We start from the raw sequence: 19430 nt of genomic DNA, 5'->3' as shown, positions 1-19430 counted from the left end.
CAGGGTGGGATATGGGGATGATAATGTTTGTAAAATTTCATGAGCTAATTTTGTACTCCAATTACATCGAATTCTGTCATTAATTTATTGTTCCACCTACCTGCCCGAAGGGACTACAGGCAGAAAACAGCAATTTTGCTAAAATGTGGTACAATGCATCTCTCCTTGTTATATACAAGGTTAATGTTTTATTGTGCACTGTCCCTGTTTAAATAACATTACATTTCATTATCTTCAAGTCAGAGTCATGTACAGGTGTGTCTGTAATGTGCCACATTTTTCAGTGAAAATGGCCTAAAGGTAATGAGTTTGCAGCTTTGCATGAAGCAGACATTACTGGGCATGTAAAAAAGTAGGTCTACTCTGTAGCATTTTAGCTGATATTTACTCTCTGGCCATGTCAGAAGTCACATCAACATAATTGACAGCCCTTTTTTTTAATAAATTAGAAAAGCAGACCTCATGGCAAACAGCTTAGCTTACACTAAGAAAGTGAGTTTTACATTAACATGTCTAGAATGAAATCAGCTTTACTTAGTAACTGACTGATTCCTAGCTACTAAAAAAAGAAGCAGCTTGAGTGTGAAAATGAATGCTTGATCATTGAAATAGTAGTTAGTCATAATCTTGACTCATTGCTCCCCCACTAGATTTCTTCAGGGCTTTCAACTATATTTTACTTCACTTGCTCAGAGATTTGGATTTTCCTCAAGTCAAGACAATTATCCAGGAGTTAATATAAGCTCAATGTCTAAAGCTAAATTTCATAGCAATTATTGAAAAAAAATGGTGTTATTGCAGCTATTCCCATTTCTGATCTGACCTACATCCCAACCAAATTAAAAAAACTGTAGTGCAAAGACGTAGATTAGAGAGCCATCTGGCACTGTCTAACCTCATCCTGAGATTCTTCATTGAGGCACAGCATGCTTTTGGTCATGTGGTTATTAGGAATGTAGAGGCCGTGGTTCAAAGAGCTCAGGTCCCCAAAAGAGTCATGTTCCATGTCCAGCTCCTGATATGAAGTATAGGGAGATGCTAAATCCTGGTTACAGTCCTTACATTCATCGTCTTGGCACTCTTGAATATTTGTCTCTCCACTGCATAAAAACTCGGCGACGTCCTCGTTTATTTGCAACATTTGGTTGTCAGCGAGCGAGTTCATACAATCCTCCTCTAAACTGCGTGGGTAAGCGTCGCAGGACCTTCCCCGGTTGAGTCTTTGAAGTCTGTTGCTCCACGAGGACTTGCAGCCCAAGTGTTCATCTGCTCCTATCTCAGTGAGGTCCGATACAGGTATACTGATATCTCCATGAGTTGGAGGGGAAAGGCAGGGGGGGTTGTTGGAGTCAGGGACGGAGCAGGAGCGATTGAGCGCCCCTCTGACTCGATTCAATCTCTGCTGGGCTCTCCTCCGAACCGGGGAGCTGTTGTGAGACCGGCAGTCCAACTCATCTGTCAAGATCATGCAGTCTCTGTCGCCGCTGTCCATATCTTCCGCCCAGAGAGAGGAATCCCAGCCCGTGCACACCTGCAGATGGAGATTTTAGCATAGTTATTTGTTTCAGTTGCTCTAAAGGCACAGATAATCTTAAGTAAGCTTCAACCGATGTGGAACAAGAACGCATAATCGAAGTGGAAATGAAGTAACCGGTTAAAAATGTGGAGGCCAGCTAATCAACTGATTTACAGTACAGACGAGGTTTTGAGCAACATCAGCATGGGATGAGGTCAGAGAATAAACCATAATGACTGAGATACCAACATGAGGAGTTGTTTTTGTGGCTTGAACTGTGCAATTTGCCAAAGTAATGGATGGAAAATGCTTAACATCCCAAGAAAGGAAACTTCCCACTCAGCACAGGGTTCATAATTAGCTAGGCATCAGGGGTCTGACCTTCTGGATTTTAATAAGGCGGGGGATAATCTTGGACAGAAACTAGTGACTAAGAGCCTGTTGTAAGAACAAGGTAACAATAAATACCACCGTGATTTGACATTTATAATTTCAGGTTTAGGGATAATCTTTTCATGATTTTCATACAGTTGATAAATTACACTTTTTAAATCCTGTAATGACACAGTTTCCTATGACTGACATTTTGCTTGTTTTCTCTGCTAGCATCCTCACATTATGACATGTAATTTTCCACAGTCGGGGGATTCTATGCTCTTAAAGGACAGGATCACTATTTTTCAAGTCTGTCTTCATGTTCCTACTCCTGTTCATACTGACCATTAGAAGATCCTTTCATAATGCACTTACAATGTTAGTGATGGGGGCCAAAATTAGCTGAAGCTAATATGAAGCTTCAGTTGTCTAAATGAGTCAAATCAAGAAGATATGTTTCAATGTTACAGTCAGAATTTTTAGTGCCAAAGTCCCTCTTTTTGTTACTACACTTTCACCACCGCTCAATAGGGAAACACAAAGAGGGAATTTGATGCTAAAAAGACACTAGTAGTGTAAAAGCGCATTGAGTGGTCGGAAGACTAGAAAAGCGCTAAAAATTGACAGTCCATTTACCATTTATCCTAACATTACTTGTGTGAGGAGTAGGGTTGGGTACCGAGGTCGAACTACTTCAAATCAAACAGTGCCAAATTTTGGTACATTCACACTCATCATTGTGGAGCAGAACACAGGAGCTGGGCGCATGCCTGAGTGGAGTTTTTAGAATGTTAATAACTCCATTTAAATAAAAACTACAAGCCTGTCAGCCCGTGACTTTTCTTGAATATATGTTTGATGTTTTCTGAAGCCCATTAAGTGCTTAAATAAAACACAAACGATTTCTGAGCATTTATACCTTGACCGCACGTCTATTATATTTTCCATCCTTTATTGTTTCAATTGGATATTGTATTATTATGTGTGGGATCTATCTGTGGAGAGACTTTGCCGAGCTTTCCAACAGTACGAACACCGGCAGCTACTGACCTGAGAGAGCGCACACCATTTATTGGTTGATTATAGCACAGCCAAAGCCTTCTAGAGGGTTGGGTTAAATTAACCCAACCCTCTAGAAGGTTAGTTCAAATTAACCCAACCGCTGGGTCAAAATAACTCATTAAAAAAGAACCACGACTATTAAAAGGATCCCTGACTCTTTTAGGCCTTATTAGATTAATGTTGTCATCAACTGTAAAAATTGGTGGTGTCTTAATGTTTTTTGGGAAACAATTATTTCACTTGGAGGTCGCCATTGTCGTTTACATCGCAATACATTCTGGGTAGTGCTGGTGTTATGTCGAAGTCGGCCCCCCCCCCCCCCCCCCCCCCCCCCCCCCCTCGAATAAAGTCCCCCTCCTTTCCAAATTGTGTTTCTCATAGCACCACATCCACGGTTGGAGTTGGAGTTAGGTTATGGATACGCTTAGCTGGTTGGGGTAAATAAAGTATTTGGTTGATACTTTACGTGTTACAGATTCAGAGTATAGTACCGAAATGAAGTACTGTTGAGTACTGATACCGAACACCGGGTACTGGTACTGGTACTGGGACCGGTTCAAATGTGAAAGGTACCCAACCCTGAGGAGGCTTCTTTGTTCTAACCTGTGCTGCTTGTTAACAGTTTGAGGCACACAAAATCATTTCTCAGTACAGTAACTGCCACAAGCTGCCATTCCTCACAGAGTACCATGTGCCACGTTGGCTCACGGTAACCGTTTACCATCTTCATAACACTAGTTAGCAAGTAAGCAGCTGCTTCATAAGAATCTCCACTAAAACCTTTGTCTTGTACCTGCTGCCTGGACAGACCATTTGCCTTATAGGAACTGTCAACACACAGGTCTTTGGTATTATCATCTGAGCTCAGTCTTTTGAGCAGACATCTGGGTTTGGGATGCTGCCATCTTGCTTCCCAGGAGCCTTCCTGTCCATCTGTGGAAATACAAAGAGAGCAAGTTAGTACCAGGAGAAATCACAGCAGAGACCAAATGGTGACATGTGTAAATAGAGACGATGAAAATCACCTTGAAAGGTCGCCACCGATTCGATTGAGAGCACACGCCGTCCGATAGAAGACAGTTTCCGGCACACGGCTGCAGATGAGGTATGAGACAGCCTCGTTTCAGCCAGAGAGAGGATGTCCTTGGGGGGGAATTTAGCTGCAAGTTTAATTTAGCTTAAACAGACGTGTAATGCTTATTTGCTAGTTTGGATAATACTTGTTGACAAATCTGTGTGCATGATTTTCACCTTGGGAGGGTAAAGCAGAACACAGTAGACTATACATCTGATAAGCTACCTCTGCATATGAATATGAAATGAATAAAACATGCAAACATACTGTACTGTACTGATGTTTTTAGATGAGATGAGAGTGTAACATGCTTTCAAAAATAATTAAGAGGTAATCATGCATGTCATTGCAAGCTACAATCAGTATCTCTCTAAGTGATATTATTTAATCCTTCACATCCTGTAATACTTGTATCACTTATTTAAATGCATTTAACTTACATTTTGAATTATCCCTTTCTTAAGTCTATGTTGTGAATGCTTATAAGGAGATTTCTGACTGTCATAGTGTGTGTGAGATCTGCACCGACACAGCATTACCACTTGATGCTGCTCAAGAGCAATGACTAGCTCCATGTAACACAGTGCCAAATGAGCTGCTCTAGTCATGAGAGAAAAATCGACCTTAATTAACACCACAGCCATAATGACTGTAAACACTGTTCTCCAAAAGCACTCGTGTGATTCTATAGGACATATACTGTGAGACTGTGAAGGAATGGTGATGGAGTGCAGCACTGGGATGTGTTTTATGGTCTTGTTGTGCAAGCAAATTATCAGCTGCAGTCACGGTGATTAAAAAATAATGTTAATTTATTTCTCTATGCGTTTATCTGTATGTGTTTTTTGGTTTTGTATATTTCCTATGAATGTGGCTGTTAAAAGAGACTGAAAATTGAGCTAAATAACAATAATAATAACAAATAATAAAATGTAAACATTTTCATAATATTTCACTTAATTTTTATTTTTTTATAATTATTTTTATTTGCTTTTTTATCGATCATTTTTCACATTCAATAATAATTCACTTAATTTAATTATTTATTATTAAATACTATAATTATCATTATTATTATTATGATTATTATTATTATATTTAATGGAATCTTTTACTATCTAATTTAAAATAAGAAATACAGCAAGGACACACATTTTCTAACTTGCATCAGTATCTAATTAATTAAATATGCACTTTAGACTTCATGTCAGACTTTCATCATATTACCATGACAACACAATGGCTGAAGTGAGATCTCTAATTATTCCACACCTGTCTAATGGTATTGAACCATGCAGCTTTTTTTCCCCATTCTCAGGTGTTTCATACCTGCAGGAGCGGCCTGTCCTCTGGCTTCTCCTCCTGCATCTGCTCCAGCAGCCTCTGGATCTCCACTCCCAGCTCAGCCTCCAACTCTGGCTCGATGACAAAGTTCAGTGCGGCAGAAAGCGTAGAGCCCAGAGAATAAACGTGGCCCTGCAGCCCAGAATAGAAGAAGCAGAAAACAGTATTATCGTCAGGAAGCAGCTGCAACTGTGAATTTACAGTATAGAGCTTACCAAAACTGGCTTTTAGCACTCTATAAGTCTGTGACTGTAGAAAAAAAAGAAAGAAAAAAGAAAAAAAGCAGGATCCTCTTAGTATTTTGGGCAGTAATTATCACGTATTGTACACATACATCACCGAGCGTTTCTTTTGCTTTGCTACACTTGACACTGGATATTATAGTAAGCTTTAAGGCAGCAGAGGATTTGAACCAGGTGCTTGTGAGTTCACATCCAACATGTAAAGACTACTTCCTACAATTGAAGTGGACTGTACCCATACTTATGCGGTCAACACGTGCAAGGCGGATCCCACAGTGGGACGCCAAAATAGACGAGTAAACACTCAGCTGAAGGCCTTAATGCTTGTTTTGCTCGTTGGCTATGTGCGACATCTCCCTCGAGAAAAACACTTGCACTGAGAGAAACAGACGAAAGAGAGAGTGCGGGGTTCAAATTAATCAGTGATGTTGTGTGATTTGAGAACAAACAGCAAAAATATGAATTGCTTGCTTACTTTGAAATTCTGAATCACTGCATTTCCTCAGAGGCTTTTCAATCCAGCTACATCAGAGGCATTATTGTGTTTCACAGCATTCTCATTTCAAGACTGTTTTTAAAGTAGATAGTGAGAGGATAGACAAGAGTGGAGCTGAATTTGATTATGGTATGTGGAAAAGTGCAAATAGTGGGTTATAATATTATTTAGTACAAATATTTGAAACATTTTTGTTTTTGGGAGGAAATAAAACAGGAGAAATAAGAGCGTGCAGGTCAGCACTCGTATCGTAGTGAGGTTACATCACTGTCTCAGTCTCTGTCTTCTGCTCCACTCTGTCTGCCTCTGTGTCTCTGATGTATAAATAGCTGGAGGTCTGTGTGTCTAGCAGAGCTGAGCTTTGGCTGAGAGGTCAGTACAGTTATCTGTGTGTCTAGGTGTTTGAGAGCTGCTGTGGGAACCCTAGTTTGCCAAATAGTTCAATGAAGAACACTTACTTTAATATCCTAAAATTAAAAGTGTAATAAAACAGGGTTGAATGCCTATTTCCACTTTTATTCAGTACAAATCATTTTGCTGCCTCGACAAATGCAGATACACATGCTGGGCTTTCTGCACATTCCTAGTGTAAGGTGGTATCTGAAGAGGAATATGATGAAGATAAATAAAAGTTATAAAGCCCTACTCAACAAGATGGAGAAAGCATAAATCATTTATTTGAACTTTTTTTAAAACTTACAAGAGCCTGTGATATTATTACATACTATATACTTCATTTATTTAATAAGACCAAGCCTCACTCAAAGGAACAATCAGATCTTGCTAGTCCGTCACGAGATTCACATGGATGATCAATAAAAGGTAATCTGTTTTCTAACTTGTTTTTCAAAGAATAATTATGGTTTATTTCACCTAGGGACTTACTTTGTAGCTGTGGTCAGACATCTACTAGATCAGATAATATTGTATCGATCAAGAGAATTTCTGAGATTGCTGAGTCAACAAGATGAAAGGCAAGAAACACAAGTTTAACAGCCAGATTATCTATATCACTTTTTGTCAGGATGTCAAACTGAAAATGAGAAAACCCAAATTGTTAGTAATAAGTAATAACACCTCTTTGCACAGAAAAACTGTGACGAACCTGACGTGCAGAAATCATCCATTCTTTTTTCTCTTTTTTAAGAATAAGAAGGAATCAAAGGTCTGAATAGACATGGTGAACCAAACTGTGGATGACCCAAACAGACCCAAATTGAGTGGAAACATCAACACTACACTAGCAGCAGGTTGATGTGGTTGGAAAGAGCAACAATGCATGCCCTTTCCCTGCACTTCACATTTCTTACTCTCTCACTCTCTCTGCCTAAAAACGTTTTTCTCCATCACCTGATCAGCGCTGATACATTTGGATCCCCCCTGCCATTAGATAACAGGATGAGATTAGACCGGTTTCAACTTGAGTCCCAGATTGCATCCAATACAAAATATAACTGTGTTAATATTAAGGAAAAAGTTGTAAAAACTGTGATTTTTTTTTGGTTTTGGTTTTACCATTAACCTTCATTTTTTCTTCTAAATTAGTTTGGCTAAACTGGAATTTTGGTTATAATCCTTTTAGCACTGGCACAGCACTCCCAGACAACTCAACTAATAATTATGCATTCAATGAACTTCATCAGTATGCTATGCTAATAAGAATGATGATGAAAGAATGAAAATAATACCAAATTTAAACTAAACTAAAATGATCTTGTTAGCCACGATGTCATTCTTATAACCGCCTCCTCCCTGTTTCCCCACATTATCAGATAGAGGTGTCTGAGGTGAGCTTGTAACTGATTGATTGTTGCTTTGGTGTTGCAAAATCTAGGTGAGGAAATAGAAAAAAGCAACACTCTTCCTTTTTTCCCCTCAGCAAACATCACCAAGGTGCCTGAGACTGTGTGGCTATACTGAGTAACTCCCAGGGGTGCGTGTGTGTGTGTGTGTGTGTGTGTGTGTGTGTGTGTGTGTGTGTGTGTGTGTGTGTGTGTGTGTGTGTGTGTGTGTTTGTGACTGTGACCAGATGAAAATCTCGAAGATTCAGCACGTCTCACCTCAAACGTGCTGCCTGTGTTGTCAAACTCAGGAGGCACAAAGGAGCCTTCTGGATCATCTGTGGGGACAGGGACACATAAATTAACTGAACCATTAACCCTGTAACACCAAGTGAATCATATATGATACATGAGTTTTAGAGAGCTCTGCATCATCAGTGTGATCTTTTTTTTCCTGAGAAACCTAATGTATAAGATCAGATACATGTAGCACACAGATAAACCAATGCAGTGTTGAATTGCTGCATATTTTGTAGTTTATTTTATTATATTAATTCCTGTTGAAAATGTAGAGATAAATGACTTTCTATATCTGGACATCTGTCCATTGTCATTTTATGGCATTTCCTGCATTATGTATCATCATCATACATAAAAAGTTTTTTAAGGCTGTATTTATATAGCACATTTCATACACAGGGGCAACTCAATGTGCTTTACATAAAAACTAAATATCAGATGTTTTAACAGTAAGAGTTGGAAGCATAAAAACATACAAATAAGAAAAGAAAACCCCAATTAGAATTAGAATTAAAAAAATAAAACAAAGTACAGAAAAATAGAAAGAGAAAAAAAACAAAAAGCTAGATTCAAAATAAAGCATAACATATGAGAGTGCAGCATTAAATAATCATTTGAATTAAGTGTAGGTGGTTATATGAGCTTTACCTGTAAGGGATTTAACCCTTTGTAGGTCTGCTCAACCATTTGGTTGAGCAGAGGTCACTTTGTGTCATGATATCTGGTCAAAACCAAATCTATTTATCCCAATCTTTTTGGGCAATCTTTACCACTTTTATGAGGTATGTAATGCACAAAAAGACTATCAGATTGCATTATGGTTGCTATAGATACAGGTTGTGCTAGTGTATAAATGAAGAATAACACAAATCACTGCTGATATAAGAGATCCTGCTGGAGACATTTTTGAAGCTGAGTTTTACTTTTTCATCTTGTACACGAACAAAATGAGTCTCTAGAGGTTAGGGTCAATGAGAAAAAAAAAATCATGTTTTATGTTGTCATGACCTCAAAGAAGTAGGAAAGGCAAACAACAATGTATTCATATGTTTTTGTTAGGGTTAGGGTTAGAGTTAATAAAACTCATATAAGCAAAGTGTTATTTAATTAAGAGGGAAATTAGAATTTTCTAGCAATTATTTGATGGTTCAGGATTTAAGGGGTTAAGTGATCGGGTGTGAAAAGCTCACATCATGATCTCACCAGAAGGGGGCAAACCATACATTTGTCATATTGCCGTATTTACTCCGATGCAGCCGCGTCAACTCTGTAACTGCACATGTTAAGCATCCGACGTAATGAGATGCAAATCATAGGAATATGCATCCAGCACGCCGAACCAAAACAGTCCAGCGAGCTAGCACAGCTGCTTCCCCTCATTTGCATAATTCATGTGTCAGAGATAATCCCTGACAAACAAGACAGGAGCTATCTGCAGATCAGAAGATGAAGAAGAAGAAGGAGCAGCCACAGAGGAGCTGCTGCTGCATCCTCCTCCTCCTCCTCCTCATCCTCCTCCTCACCCTCCTCCTCCTCATGAAATAGGCCACAGCTCAGACCTGCTAGAAGATACATGAAGATACATTCAACTGGATGAAGGACAAAGAGGAAGAAGAGACACATGGAGACAGAGGGAGGGAAAAGGTCGTACCTACAGTTAATGGAGGGGAAGGAGAAAAGAAGGGGAAGAAAGGAGGAAAGTGGGTCATGACAGATCTGGGTTTGTCTACTTGGAATTATGATATCCTTTCCCAGGTGTAGCGAGGTCAGACTGTCTTCTTTCCTTTCTTTTCTCTACTCGACTCCTTGCTTTCTTTCCTTTCCTAATTTGCTTTTTCGTCTCCTCTTTCCTCCTCTCAACTCCTCACCACACCTATCCTCTACTCTTTTGCTTTTATGGTGTCTTTTCTTCACATCTCTTCTTTTTCTTTTCTTTCACATGTTCTCATACACTTTCCTTTTTTCCCTTTCCTTCCCTCTCTTCCTCTGCTTTCTCCTTCTCCTCTCATCTCATCTCATTCTCTACATTCCTCTCCTCTCTCTCTTCCTTTCTTTCTTCGCCTCTCCTCTCCTCTTTTGCTTTTTTGGTCTCACATCACATCTTTTTCTTGTCTTTCACATGCTTTCTTTTCCTTTCCTTTACTTTCAATTCCTTCCCTTGCCTTTTTCCTTCCCTCTCTTCCTCTGGTTTCTCCTACTCCTCTCATCTCATTCTCTACATTCCTCTCCTCTCTCCTCCTTTGGTTTCTCGTCATATCCTCTCATCTCCTCTTCTTTTTCCTTTCCTTTCCTCTCCTCTTCTCTCATCTCATTTTGTCACTTCTCTTTCCTCTCTATTCTATCTCTTCTTCTACTCTAATTCCTTTACTCTCCTCTCTTTTTCCTTTCCATTCCATTCCATACCCCTCCTCTCCTTTTTCTTCATCCTTTTTCTTCCTCTACTCATCTCTTAACCTTATTCCCTCTCCTTGTACAAACTCCTCTCCTCTCATCCCGCCCTCCTCTCCTCCCAAAGAGATTGACAATTGAAACAAACAAAAAAAAAGGAGAGAAGGACAGACAGGAGTTGAAAAGGAGTGCAGGCGTATCGCACTCTTTGTAGTCAGCAGGAAGTGTAACACGCTGAATTCGGCAGTGAGTAAAGGAGGAGGAGAAGAGAAAGAGAAAAAAAGGCAGTTACTGTCAGTGACGCAGTTGCCTCCGGGGTGATGGTGAGTCATGTATGCCTACAGCATTTTAGCACAACAGGTAGTTGGAGCCAAGCACACTCACTGATTCAACACACTCTCCAAAAAAAAAAAAAATAGGGGGCTGATCATATTTCCCACAGAGCACAGCCGCTCCCGTATTATCAGAAATGGAACAGCTTGCAATGCTAAACCCTCATGAGAATATTAGCAGTTTTTCTTGGTCATCATCGTATGAGCGACATTAGAAGACATTTTGTCACTCTGACTGGGTGCTCTGATGATGCTGAAGCTGCTGCATCACACACACACACACACACACACACACACACACACACACACACACACACACACACACACACACACACACACACACACACACACACACACACTATTATTGCTGCGGTAATTAATTAGCTGCAATGAACTCTCCTGATCAATCCATATCTCTGTCGTTCTGGCAACAGCTGTTCTTTCCGGTATGTGTTTTTTTTTTTTTTTTTTTTTACCACCGCAGCCCTCAAGGTCATTACACAGCCTTTGCAGGGGAGGGAGGGAGTTTGTGTGTGTGCGAGCTCGCCATTGGCCGTCGGGACCGTGCGTCAGCTTGAAGTTTCATCGCTATCGCACAAAGAGTTCAATTAAACGGAATCAATAGGAAAACTGTGCGGCGAGCAAAAAGCGCGGGGAGCCCCAGTGTTATGATTAATGATATAGATGCTCTGTGTTCGGCAAATGAACGACGAACACAAGACAAGGGGTAATGTGGGCACTGCAGTGTCTTTCTCTATATCCACACTGGATGAATCATAGCCGAAAGGACTGAGAGAATCCAATAAAGCATGACAACAAATGAGGCTACAAAGGATTTTTAGGCTGTTTAAGCCTGACAGAGTCATCAAAACATGGCTTCAAAGTGTCTCTATTACTGACTGAAGATGTGAGAGGAGATGAGGAACGGATGCAACACTTTAAAAAGATACCGGCTGTGTAGCGTGTAGTGTGTGTGTGTGTTTGTGTGTGTTTGTGTGCGTCTACTTCCTATGTGCGAACGCAGGTTGACTGCTGATAGGCTAACCGAGCCGTTACCACAACAACGATCCCCCTGGCAACTCTCTGACACTCGCTGATCTAATCAATGCTTATCAATTTCTGACATTTGGCATCAGGGCATGGAATGAGCATGTGTTGCAGCATGCATGAGAGGGTGATGGAGAGATAAGATAAAGATTGAGATAGAAAGGGGAGGGAAAATGAATGAAGGAAAAGGGAGGTTAAAAAAAGATGAGTTAGAAGAAGAGGAGGAGGAGAGGTGAAGGGTATTAATTCCTGATGGGTTTTTTTTTTTTTGTTGCTTCACTCGACGTCGACTTGGCCTTTAGGGGCTGTGAAGGAGAAAGATGTCGTCTGTGCAAATCAGAGCAGACCCGCAGACCTCGGCGAAGCCTGACAGATCCCGTGAGACGCCGATCGAGTCTTTTTCAAGCGGGAATTCGTAAATTGAAGCTGATATAGATCGGGGCAGCAAATCACTAAAAGTAAAAGGTGCTTTATGTCTGTGTCGAACAGAGAGAAAGAGAGAGAGAGAGAGCTTCAAGGATAGAAAAATCCAACCCCCAAACGTTTTAAACTCTGCAATGCAGGTTTGATCTGGGATGAAACAGATTCCTTCTGCCTTCCCAATTTTCCAGCCATGAACTTGCACCGGCGTGCCAAAAAATATAAATACAACCCTGAAACATTTGCAGCTGCAGCCTGATGAGTTGCATGTAAGATTTAACAGCCCTGCCATTAGCTACATGACTGCTAGAAGTAAAAATCAAGCTAAGAAAAAGAATATAATCCAACGAATGTCATGCAAAGAATAAATAACATAGAAAAGGGGCCTATAATTAGGATGAGTGCAAATAACTGTTATCAAATATCCTAAAAGTGGTGGAATGATTGCACAAATATCTAAATGACAGTGTGTTCGTGCTGTAGACTCACCACTGAGCTGCTCCATGAAGCAAACATTCCCATGGGCGTTGAAGGCCAGAGTGTCTGGTGTTATACACAGGGTGTGGAAGAGATGGGAGGGTCTGATGCTCTGCAGGGCCACAACGCACTCCGCACACACCGCCCACACCTCCTCCTCAGACAGACAGCTGTCCCGCAAAGAGAGGATGTCTGCCAGAGACACGTTTTCCTGTCGACACACACACACACACACACACACACACACACACACACACACACACACACACACACACACACACACACACACACACACACACACACACACACACACACACACACACACACACACACACACACACACACACACACACACACAGAGAAGTACGTCCAAGTAAGCAGAAACTCAACGTTTGTGAGATTCATCACAAGCTCAATGCGACACTGTTTGCAGTTGAAAAACAAGCAGAGATGTTTGGAACCGTGTGAAAGTGTAAAGGGTAAAGCTAAACCTAAACCTCAGCAAAATTCAGCCTTTATATGAAGTTTTTCATTATTAGGGTGTAGCTTGTTAGTGAAGAAGATAAAGAGCAGAGGCAAAATGCAACCAGTCAGTCCTTAACAGTGCTGCCAGATGTATGATTATTATTGTATTTGTACAATAAACAACATAATCCCATAATGTATCATAATTTGATCATTTTTGTGACACTTAGTATTAGTAGTTGTCATCAGTCTAGTCCAGAGGTGTCCAAACTCTTCCATAAAGGTTCATGTGGCTGCAGGTTTTCATTCCAATCAATCAGGAACACACCAGGCTTGACTCATCTAATCAACTGATCTCAGTCTTCAGACAGCTGATTGGTCGAATCCTGTGGGCTCTTGATTGGTTGGAACACAAACCTGCAGACACACAGTCCTTTATGGAACAGTTTGGACATGCCTGGTCTCAGCTATCTCTTTTTAATTCATTTCCCAACTTGATCAGGATAGCACAATATGGATCCTTCATCTGTTTTTACGTATCTCTTCTCACATGATGTCTTTCCAGCCAATCAGACTACACCCTTCCACACATTTTATCATGTATCTTTTAACTTTAACTTTTTAACAATGTGGCTAGATTTGTAGGTTTATTTTCTGAAAACCGATTTTTCTCTTTGTTATGGCTTGCATACAATCCTTTTCATCAAAATATGATCATTTGAAGCCTCTGGTATGATACTTTAACATTTCCCATCTGGCAACACTGGTCAGTAATGGTTATTTCAAAAATCTGCAAAACTGCTGCCTGATAGAGAACAGCTCAAGCCCAATCTGGCAAGACAATTTAATACAGTGATTTAACTCATTTAGGGAACTGGGTCTTTTAATGTCGCACTCTCTGGAGGATATCATATATTTTTAAACTCATTCGCAGTTTTCTTACCCCCCTGACGAGCATCAAAGAAGACTTTTCCCCTCAACTGCATTTCAGTCAGCTAACTCATGTCGAACAGATTTATTAAAAATGTAAATACAGTAGTAGAAGTGTGGCGTTACGGCTCTGACCTCGTCTGCAGCACAGAGGGACACTGAGCTGAGAGTGATGATCACAAACTCTCATCTGACCGCTGGGGAATCTACAGGTGGAAGCTGGGGGGGAAAGTGGTGCTGAAGTGCCATAAAGCACTGTGTTGATACAGCCAGCAGAGTAGAACATTACAGCTTTTTGCTTGTTGTTGTTTGATAGTTTATATTCTAGTAATACATCTATATCATGATATGGTACATTTTCTGGTAATTCAATTGATTTGAAGCTCATTTAGTGATGTTTCAGGAGCAGGACCACACCTCAACTGCTTCCAGTATCCCTATAAATACCCATCTATCCCTCTCCTCCTCTTTCGCTCTCATATTCTGCTCCTCCCCCCAACCCCATTTCTCTTTTCCTGTATCTTCCTGATTCTTCCCGTCTTTCCTCGCCTTTGTAAGGCCCCAAGTGGGTCCATCGTTGCCCAGGTGTTACATAAATTCTCCACAAGCTTCCCCACAATGCAGTCAGAGAGTGGAAAAACTACACATATCAGTTGTTTTTCTTAATAAATCATTTAAATGCATCATGTGGATGCTGTCCAGTAAATGCAATATCTGACAAATGAAGACATTACATCACAGTGATGCAGAAAATCCTGTAAATGCAAAACTGCAATAAAGCAGTCCTGCTTAGTGATTTGTAACTATGACTGTGCTGGTTTAATTAAAATAGAAATCAAAGGGTAAATGTATTGCAACATTTAGGTTAACAAATCTCTATCATCTCAGAGTATACTTTACTTTATCTATGCAGCACTGCGCAAAAGTTTTAGGCACTTTAGATGTTTAGATTCTTATCCATTATAAAACCATCAGGGAGGCGCCTGACGGGCCCTGAATTTATTCTGAAGCATGTGACCTCAAACATCCAGCTGGAGTCATAAAGAACTATCTACAGCAGCGAGATGAAAAAGGAGTCCTGCAACAGATGGTTTGGCCCCCACAGAGCCCTGATCACTGAGCCCTGATCACTGAGCCCTGATCACTGAGCCCTGATCACTGAGCCCTGATCACTGAGCCCTGATCACTGAGCCCTGATCACTGAGCCCTGATCACTGAGCCCTGATCACTGAGCCCTGATCACTGAGCCCTGATCACTGAGCCCTGATCTCAGCATCATGGAGTCAGTGTGCGACTACATAAAGAGTAACTCCATTATCACACGCATTTCGGTTGAGCTTGACTTTGATAAAATAATAAGAGGTAGGTACATGCTGTTCTCTATAAGAAATTGTAAGTATTTGCACATTTTCATATGGAAACAAAGAGGTTCCAAAACTACATTCTATGGTCTTAAAAACGGGTCTCCTTTGAAAACTGGTTGGCGTGTTATCATAAAGATGACATGAGTGCATTTTTTTTAAACTGTAGGCTAAACATCAAACCTAAGCTAACAGTCCTGAATCACTGCTAGTGATCTCAGCTGGGTCGCAATGATCTCTCTGCAGGAAAACGACAGCATGGCCTCCACACAGCAGTGCTGCTATTCATGTGTCGTCACTTTAAGCTTTAATTACGAGTTGTCATGTGGACAATAATAAAAGAGGGAATAAAGAAACAGCCGTAATTAAACAGTTGGTTCTGTGACAGTTCATTACGATCAATGCATTTAAGGGCTTAGTGCCTGTTAAGCAGCATAAATAAACAATGTCGTCATGATGAAAAGTAGTACCAACTTACAGGGCTTAATGATAGGTCACAGTATAATTTGACATGAGTACTTGGCAACCAAAGGAATGCTCGACCGACTTTGTGGCGCATTTTTACTGTGTATTGAAAATGGCACTCGTGACAAGTGGATGGAAAGTTGTTAGATAATTTGACATCACATGCTGGAACTGCTGCTGCAAAACTTGGACACATTAAACATTAAAAAGAGAAGACTACTCATGTAAAAAAAAAAATGCTACATTATCTCAACCGTGGTCGTATTTGTTTGCAGGATACATCAGACACATCATAAATTCTTTACAATGTACATATGTAAGACTTTGCAGAGCAGAAAAATGCTGAGTTTCCTTCAACAGTAAGGACATTTGCAACATGAAGTACACAAACACCCTTTACATGCCACGGAGTGATGAATTGACTCTATACACCCACATATACACACTGTATCTTCTATGATCCACTTTTACCAAACGGCTCCATTAATCCTGGCGAGCGCAGTGATCTCAGAGATTCCATGTAGCATCTAGCATAATGCTGCGGTCTGATAATTACAGGATCTTCTGTTCCATTTGCAAGTGAGTACAAAAGCTGGCCCTTAGCTCAGATAGAGGGGTGGAAGTAGGGAGTGTTGGGTGGTGGGGGGAGGCATCACAAAGCAGTAATTGTCACATACTATATCCAGAACTGACATGACCATGAACTTTTTCTTCCATTGCATTATTCATATCATAAAAGTTTCTGAATACAAGTAAGACATGCGTTATCCTGAGGTTAGTGAAACCAGAGACTTCATGACCCTCTTGTAGGTGCATGAGCAGATTGTGAACAAAGCATATCGATTTGGTCTAGTGTGGGGTATAGAGCAGAATTACAGGGCAGAAAAAGTGCCACTCCAAGCAGCAGCAGTAGCAGCAGTAGCAGCAGCAGCAGCGACCCCATAAATAGGCAGTTTCCCCAGAGAACAGTGCAGAGGAAAGCTGAAAGTCTCTCTCACCCCCCTCAAGTTAAATATGCTGTCCTACATAAGTTTGCCTCTGAGCTCCGGGGGCTCTGAGGAGACCGGTGGTGTGCTTCCTGTTTCTGCAAGCTGGGACTGAGACGAGCACTGAGAGAGAGTGAAAAACTGACAGATGGGTGTGTTTGTGTTGGCGTGACTTTCTATAGTGTGACTTTATTTTGATAGTTTGTTGATAGGATGTTAATTGAGTCAATAGATGGATTGAACAGCCTGATTCTTAATCTCTCTTGTGTAATTCTGAAATATCTGCTGGAAATGTCTCATAGATTCTAAAATTCTCATTCTAATTCTCACTACAAGCTCCCTTCAGTAGGTCCTCTAGAGCTTTTGTTCATATCAAATGGACTTCCTCTGCAAAGTTTGCCAAGTTATAATGGAATTATAGATGATCAAATTTCAGTGGACAAAATAACCTTACACAAGGTCCATTTAGTTCTATAGTGATGTGATCAATAAATCCAGAACAGCTACTAAATGGGCCTTCTAACAAGATTGTTCATAATCACTGATAAAGTAACAGGAAGGAGTTACAGAGCAGGTCAGAAACAAATGACAAAGTAGCATCTGTTTCATCATTCATTTACATAATAAACTGACTGAGAGATTCAGGTGCAATTGAAATATTGTAGAGATGCCAGGCCTTGAGCAAGCCTCTGGGCCTGACTCTAAAAGCTTCAGAAGTCCCAATACTATCATGTTTTTGATGGAAAATCATCCTCTGTGGCTTAATTATGAAACTAATCTCATCTAACCAACATGTACTGAATATGTTTGCTTAACAAGGACATGAAAGAACAATGAGGACAGAGTCTGCATGCTTTTTTTCCCTTCTTTTTTTTTTTTTGCTGTATCTGTGATTAAACATCTTAATATAAGTGTATAATACCTACAGTAATGGGTAATCTAATGTACCCACATGCCCCATAAATGACTTGGAATCACTGAAAACAATTATTTCAGTGACAAGTTACTGATGTTTTATAGGATTGTGTTTAATCACAACTTCTTTCAAATAAAACCCTACTGTCTCACCTCATCTTCCAGCAGTGGAGGCAGATGTTCCAGCTCACCATACCCGTCTCTTTCTTCAGCTTTCCCCAAGTATGTGACCGCCGCATCACTCCCCGAAGTCTCCATTGCATCAAGTTTGACTCCTTCAAGTAGTGGCGACAGCGAATATCAGCCCAGACAACAATGTTTCCAGTCCAGACATATGGCATGCCTGAGCTCTCAGGGAACACCGAGCACAAACGAGAGGGGTCGACTACTTGCTGCAGTCAGTCGATGGTCACTGCGGGACATCCAGGTCCAAAAACAACGGCGGAGAAAAGGAGGCAGAGAGCGCAGCACTGCGCCTCCATCGACTGATCGTCTACAGCGCGCAGGGAGAGGAGGAGGAGGAGGAGGAGGTGGTGGTGTGGTGGTGTAGTGGTGGTGGTAGAGGCAGGGGGTGCTGGCCAGTGTTTGAGGCTGTCATGACTACTACACCTCCTCAGAAACAGGCGACACACTGAAGGCGATTATGAACTGCAGTTATTCTGAATCCTCCCCTCCCGGCGGAGGAGCCAGAGCTGGCAGAGAGTAGAGGAGAGGAGCTGATGCCTGCATGCCACAGTTGGCTCCACGCCTCTGTTCTCTGTGCTGTTTGAGTGACTCATTTTCATCACTTAGTCCTTATTATCTCTTCTTATTCCTGTGATCTGCCTTTCACTGAGCTGTTATGACATTAATATGCATCTGAGCATTTCAGCATCCCACTGCTGTTAATGCTATGGGGAAAGATTGCCATAATAACACCATTAGGACACAATAAACTAATATTCTGTTATAGTCAAATGTACATTATTTCCATTTTGACACAGAACTGACTGAAACATCATTACCTAGAGTAACACGTGTTTCTAAAAACTACACCTTCTCTTCAACCTTTGTTTAAAGGGTTAGTTCACTCAAAACACAATACAAAACATGTTGTCTCACTTACCTCTGTAGCCATGGTGATAACTGGCCAATAATAGTTCAAACTCAAAGCCCATGTATTAGATTGTTCTGGATCTTTCAACCATATCATTATGAGTAAGTTCCTTTGCTGCTATGATTTCATCCATAGCACTTTTTAGGCCTTTCTCATCTGTGTTAGCTCAAAAGTGAAGCATGCCAGTTCATTCCTGGCTTTGAACATGGTGGTTTAACTAAACAATCCCAGCTCAGGTTGCATGATCACAGAGCCATCTCCATGACAAATGAGCTACAGTAATTGTATCCAACAATAAAAAACCTGTGACACAGCTGAAAGCACAGGAAAAAAGCTTGTAAGTGGACCTTGAGTTGT

The 19430-nt window shown here is 40.8% G+C and overlaps 1 protein-coding gene across 1 annotated transcript in view; it reads right to left on the bottom strand.

Moving 5' to 3' along the window:
* Positions 1-18235, bottom strand: part of LOC133992071 (kinase non-catalytic C-lobe domain-containing protein 1) — a 39028-nt gene extending 20793 nt beyond the window's left edge. The window contains exons 1-7 of the mRNA XM_062430756.1: positions 18131-18235; positions 12868-13066; positions 8171-8229; positions 5358-5504; positions 3979-4096; positions 3747-3886; positions 896-1531 (exon numbers count right to left, since the gene is read on the bottom strand). Coding sequence (XP_062286740.1) covers positions 896-1531; positions 3747-3886; positions 3979-4096; positions 5358-5504; positions 8171-8229; positions 12868-13066; positions 18131-18235 — 1404 coding nt within the window. The remainder of the gene's footprint in view (positions 1-895; positions 1532-3746; positions 3887-3978; positions 4097-5357; positions 5505-8170; positions 8230-12867; positions 13067-18130) is intronic.
* Positions 18236-19430: the final 1195 nt, after the last annotated feature.

This window comes from Scomber scombrus, chromosome 12, assembly GCF_963691925.1.
Source record: "Scomber scombrus chromosome 12, fScoSco1.1, whole genome shotgun sequence".
Lineage (NCBI taxonomy): Eukaryota > Metazoa > Chordata > Actinopteri > Scombriformes > Scombridae > Scomber > Scomber scombrus.
The sequence above is the reverse complement of the archived record's forward strand: the minus strand, read 5'-3'. Positions and strand labels throughout refer to the sequence as shown.